At 43.6% G+C, this 5,309-nt stretch overlaps 1 protein-coding gene across 1 annotated transcript; it reads right to left on the bottom strand.

Moving 5' to 3' along the window:
- Window positions 1-3,238: 3,238 nt before the first annotated feature.
- On the bottom strand, window positions 3,239-5,280 carry LOC104071547 (cytochrome P450 26A1). The gene is made up of 4 exons (XM_009579154.1): window positions 5,068-5,280; window positions 4,594-4,728; window positions 4,229-4,381; window positions 3,239-4,037 (listed from the first exon to the last, which is right to left on the bottom strand). Exons 1-4 carry the CDS (start codon window positions 5,278-5,280, stop codon window positions 3,696-3,698), a joined length of 843 nt encoding a protein of 280 aa, XP_009577449.1. The 3' UTR covers window positions 3,239-3,695.
- Window positions 5,281-5,309: the final 29 nt, after the last annotated feature.

Below are 5,309 nucleotides of genomic sequence, written 5' to 3'. Positions count from 1 at the left end.
TCCAGGAAAAGACTGCTGTAGTAAAGGCACAAAATAAAATAAATGTCAGAAAAGCAAGTGCAAACCTTAAGTATACAAGGCTTCAAATGATACTGTCCCTTCAATAGGTGCTTTTATGAACCAAAAGAAAAAATCCTTTTGCGGCTCAACTGAAAGTAACATGTCCTAGTGAAACTAGGACAAAATAAATAAATCTGGTCAAATTATTTTTAATCAAGCAATATTTTTTTTATTTCCAATGAGTCTTCAGCATTCATTTGCACATTTTTTCCTTACTCATATAACCATCACCAAAATTCAGTTACCTGTTCTGACCTTATCTGGAAATACTCTTGTCTTTCAATCAGGAATTTATCAAGTAGTATTTCTCAATGTCAATTTACACCAATGTCATTCTTTGATGTCATTTTTAATCAAGAATGGATATAACTGTGTGTTGTTAAGAACCACACATTTAGCATCACATAGAGACTTCAGAAATTCTAAGCACCAGAGATGCTGCTGGCTGGCAAGAACTATTATTCACATGGGTTTAGGAGAAGCTTGGGTTCCAGTAACCCACCTGACCCTCAGAGAAGAACCAGCATGCTACACATAAATCATAGCTTTTTACACCAGGACCAAAGCATAACACCTGCTGAATCATGTGCATTTTTTTAGAGAGAGACCTAGTCAAAGATTTTTCTTTTAAATGCCAGGTTAACTAAGAGGAGGAATACAAAATACCCCCAAAAGGCGCAGTTTCAAGAAGGGAGTGAGCACTCCCCACCAAACCTGGCCCCTTAATGTGTTTCAGTTTGTGAGCCTTGGAGCACCAGTCACTTACAGTAACAGACGGTAACATTTGCAAAAGGAAAGTTCGAGCACGGCTCTAGGGACTACCTGTTAGCAGCGGCGCAGGCTGAAGCAGCTGCTGCCCCTTCCTGCCACCTCCGTCTCCGCTGCAGCACCCCAGCCCGAACAACGTTCACGCAGAGAGCTGGAGCGAGGACCTGGTGTGCCTGAAAAACAATGGGGTTCTTGGTGGATAATTTTGCAGCAAGATCAGTTCCTGGATCCAGCATAATAAAAGGAGTAGGGGCTGGGAGTGCCGGAGCCAGTCAACTCCTAAACAGCAGCTACAGTCTCAGCGGGTGCCCACACCAGCCGCTGCTGAGCAGGCAAAGCCACATACAATCACACCAGAGCTCACCTGAAACTGGTCTGCAGCCAGCATCTAAGCCATCAAGATACAGCTGCATAGAGGAGATTAGCAGGGGTTGTAAAACCTGCTCATGAAGTTGGGCAAATATTTTAGCAATTAACCCACACCGAGCTCCATATTACTGCAGCTACGCTGCTACCATTTCTTGGGATAGCTTGTTTAAAGCTAACTCCAAGATGCCTAAATTACACAGCAGTGACAGACCGTTCATCTGCAGAGATAAATTATACAGGGGCAGTGCCTAACATAGGTTATGTTGTCATGATTTACATCAGCTGAGGATGTGCCCCCAGATGTCCAGACAAAATCAAATTAAGCATATGACTTTTTTTCTCCAAACATAAAAGCCTTGCAAACTTGACTCAAAAATAAAAAAGGAAACAGAGAAATGCATGTATGACCTTAGACTTACACTGTGAAAAAGCGTTCATATTCTCCATATTCTCCAGACAGCACTCAGATTCCCATTCTTTATAAAAACAAAATATAAACTAATATGAAGACCATGCAAAAAGTTCCCACATATAAAAGACTTCAATTAAAAATAAACAAAACATTTAAAGAATATCAGCATCTATTTGGGTTTGCAGAATGTTGTAATGTTAAAGAAGAAAATGTTAAGGAGGGATACCAAGACAAGAGCCCAGACTTCAGATCACCTCCAAATTAGGATCAGGGTTTGCAATTTTCTGCTACTATATTGGTAATAAAGGGGTCTTAAACTGAGATTATTCATCAAATCCCTGAAAAACATAATGGTACAAGAGGTTTGCATAGCAAAAATTATTTAAGATTTTAAACATTGCCAAGAAGACTCAGACACAATCTAAAAAGAGTACCTTTTGTATTTTCAGACTACAAAAAATTGAATATGAAAAAGTCTTGATAGTTATACTCATACGTAGGTTGTATCTAAGGTCTTACATTAGAAGCTTATATATTTAAAATGCTAGCTGGAAACATATCAAATGTATTACAGAAACACTCCTTAAAAGAAAAGCCAAAACCTCATAGATATAGATGCTATTAAAGACCTGCAGTGATTTTGAGCAACTTAACTCCATCCTTAATTTTGACCTTGGGAGAACATAATGAAAAAGTGACTGTTTTCCAGGAGCAAACAAAAAATTAAATTATTCTATATGGCGCTATAAGTGTTCATGACACTGAATTACATTGGTTTACTTTGTAGATGTTTATAGAGCCAGCCTATGTTGTTTGACTTTTGAGGGAAGACTAATAGGTGTAGTAAGGGGGGGTGGGGGGAGAAGAGCACAAAACCCCTCATGGTTAAGCCAAAACAGGGGTCACGCCTAGGGCATTTTATCTGCCCTGCTTACACACCCCCGGGGAATTGCATCTCAACGGTTGATTCCCTGTTAATCAATTCACATTAGTGCCTGCCTTTTAGTTTTCACTTTGCTGAATTCCAGGAAAGAAGTTCTTAAACCAAATGCATGCTCTATCTCTGACCTAGTCAGAGCTGTCGCGTTTCAAGAAGACATCACAGCAGATTTTATTTGCTCTACCAGCTGATAAAAGACACCTTCGTAAGTAAAGATTCATAACCAGCAGACTCAACACAGAACAAGATCCAGTGGTCTGTTTACGCAGGTCAGCAGTAATATGGGAGGAGAGGACCTTTATGGAATTTTTTTTTCCTCAACTTATTTTCTCTAGCTACAGAGAAAGACTCATGTTACACATTATTCTTCTGCTTCCCTTTACTTTCTCATTTACAATGGCTCCAGATCATGTGCCTGATAAGGAAACCTGTAGCACTTGCTATCACTCCATACTGTCTTCAGTGAGTGTGTGTTTTTTGCATTGCTCTTGCCACTTACAGGTTAAAACTTAAAACAATTTACTATTCACAAGTGAGAACAGCATTGGGGGTGGGAAGCAGGGGAGAGTTATGAGCACAGAAATAGCAAATAGCTCATTCATGAAGGCAGATCTGACTTTACATCCAAACCCTTTAGGCCCATTGGTTAAGCTACTCTCTACCATACACGTAGATCTTCATACAGAGGATCATCAAAAATAAACTTTATTATCAAACTTAAAATTCACACATTAAACATAAGATCTAGACACAAATGATACTGAAAACATTCTCAAACAATAACCATTTTAGGTAATTTGGATGAGTAGCTAGTTACCATTGTTTCAAATGCCTTTAAGAATATTTCTTAATACATACACCATCGTGAAATGTCTTCAAATGCTTAGCTGGCCAGCTTTCAATATGATTTTTAAATAGGGGAAAACTTATTTCTATAGAAATAACATTATCTAATTATGAATCAGAGACCCATAATTGTAGTGCTTGGGGAAAAAAATATCATAGCCTTTTGAAATATTTAGAAGACATAAATAACTATTGTACATTTACAAGTTTAAATATTTAAAGGCCTTTGTTACTATAAAAAGTTGCTATGTACATATTAGAAGCTATATAGAAATCCAGCCCGAGGCAAGCGTTTAGCTCTCAGATTTGGCCGCTGAACCCTATGAATTTGGTAGGCAGATTGTCCACAGGGTACACTATGGGGCCCGTTTTCATTGTAGGAGGTCCATTCAGCAGCTGCCAGTCACAGCTCCGAGCCAACTCCACTGTAAATATTTTTAGAACGACTTTTGCAAACTCTTTGCCCACGCAGCTCCTCAAGCCCCCACCAAAAGGAATGAAACTGAACCTAGAAGAATCCTCTGGAGATGGAGACATGAAGCGATCTGGGTTAAATTCATCCTTGTTGGTAAAGAGATCTGCCACATCGTGGGTATCACAGATACTGTAAATAACATTCCAACCTTTAGGGATCTGGTAACCCTATCAAAAGAAGAGAAAGGAGACATGAAGCGCCTTGCTGCGTTAAGTAAGGTGAAGTGTCGGCACAGGAGACATCGGTGCACCCCACCTCCCCTCCGGGCTTCCTGCAGGTCACGCTAAGGCAGATAGGCTATGTGAACGCACTAGTTCTTTGCAGCTGTGCTGAGGAGCCGAGCCCAAGCCCCGCTTACATTTAGCTCAAGGGTCTTGAGTGCAATTCGAAATCCTCCAGGAACAGGAGGGCTCAACCGGAGGGTTTCTTTGATGACACAGCCCGTGTACTTCAGCTGCTCCAAGACCTCCATGTCCAGCTGCTTCTCTTGGTTGGGACTGCACAGTAACCCCTAGAAAGGAAGATGCTGCCATGACTTCTATGGAGCAGGTAGCCAGGGCTCCTGGCACTGCAAAGCAGCTGGCCGTCAGCGAGTGATGTTTTCCTGCCACCCCCTAAAAGAAAGGCACCACCTGGGTCGAGGGGAGCCCTGTCTGGGACACCTCTCCTGGAGGTACCTTCCCACTGCCTGCTCCTGTGAAATGGCTCTGGGGGAGCACACACCTTCACCTGCAGCTCTTTCCTCACTTTCTGCAGGACATCATGGTGGAGCCCTAGGAAGGCAATTAGCGACGTGGCAGCGCTAGCAGTGGTTTCATGGCCCCCAAACAGCAGCTCTGTGGCAGACTCCTTCAGCTCCTTATGCACAAGACAGAGAAACACAAAACAGGTCTTGAATATAATATCTCCACCAGGCCCACTCCACCACCACCACATCACCGTGCACCACTCCCAGGCTGGAGCAGGCACCCAGGGGCCAGGATGGGGGTGCTGCTTATGCTCCCTGGGGACGTGGCCCTGGTCCTGTGCTCCCCATCCAACAGCCTGGGTGCAGCCTCTACACCCCAGTGCACTACACAAGCTGGTTTATTGCATGGGAAGAGGGGCTAGCCTCCTGCTCTCTCCTTTTGGCCCCAAAAGATGCTGCTGACAGAGGGCCTAGGGGAAAGGGATGGATCTGGCCCTGGGGAACCTCACCTGCATGTTGAGCTGCTCCCCGTTGCCCTGTGTGTGCTCCATCAGCAGCTGCAGCGCATCCTTGTAGCCACCCTCAGGCTCCTTGCGGGCCATCTTGGCACGGATGTTCTCCTCGATCTTGGCATGGATGATGTTGCGTGCCCGCAAGCCCTGGCCAGGCAGCGGGGAGAGCAATGTGGGACTTAGGCCAATACTGCCATCCCTCCCATCCATTCCCGCTGCCCTGGCTGCAGGGGCACCAC

Source organism: Fulmarus glacialis, unplaced genomic scaffold (assembly GCF_000690835.1).
Source record: "Fulmarus glacialis isolate BGI_N327 unplaced genomic scaffold, ASM69083v1 scaffold21040, whole genome shotgun sequence".
Lineage (NCBI taxonomy): Eukaryota > Metazoa > Chordata > Aves > Procellariiformes > Procellariidae > Fulmarus > Fulmarus glacialis.
The sequence above is the reverse complement of the archived record's forward strand: the minus strand, read 5'-3'. Positions and strand labels throughout refer to the sequence as shown.

What these genes read in the sequence shown, in the direction of transcription:
- LOC104071547 (XM_009579154.1), bottom strand. Translation starts at nt 5,280, where the DNA reads ATGGATGGGAGGGATGGCAGTATTGGCCTAAGTCCCACATTGCTCTCC. An exon ending in GGAAAGAGCTGCAGGTGAAG is followed by an intron (nt 4,382 to 4,593) that starts GTGTGTGCTCCC and finishes CTTCCTTTCTAG; the next exon opens with GGGTTACTGTGCAGTCCCAA. An exon ending in TCAAGACCCTTGAGCTAAAT is followed by an intron (nt 4,038 to 4,228) that starts GTAAGCGGGGCT and finishes TTCTTTTGATAG; the next exon opens with GGTTACCAGATCCCTAAAGG.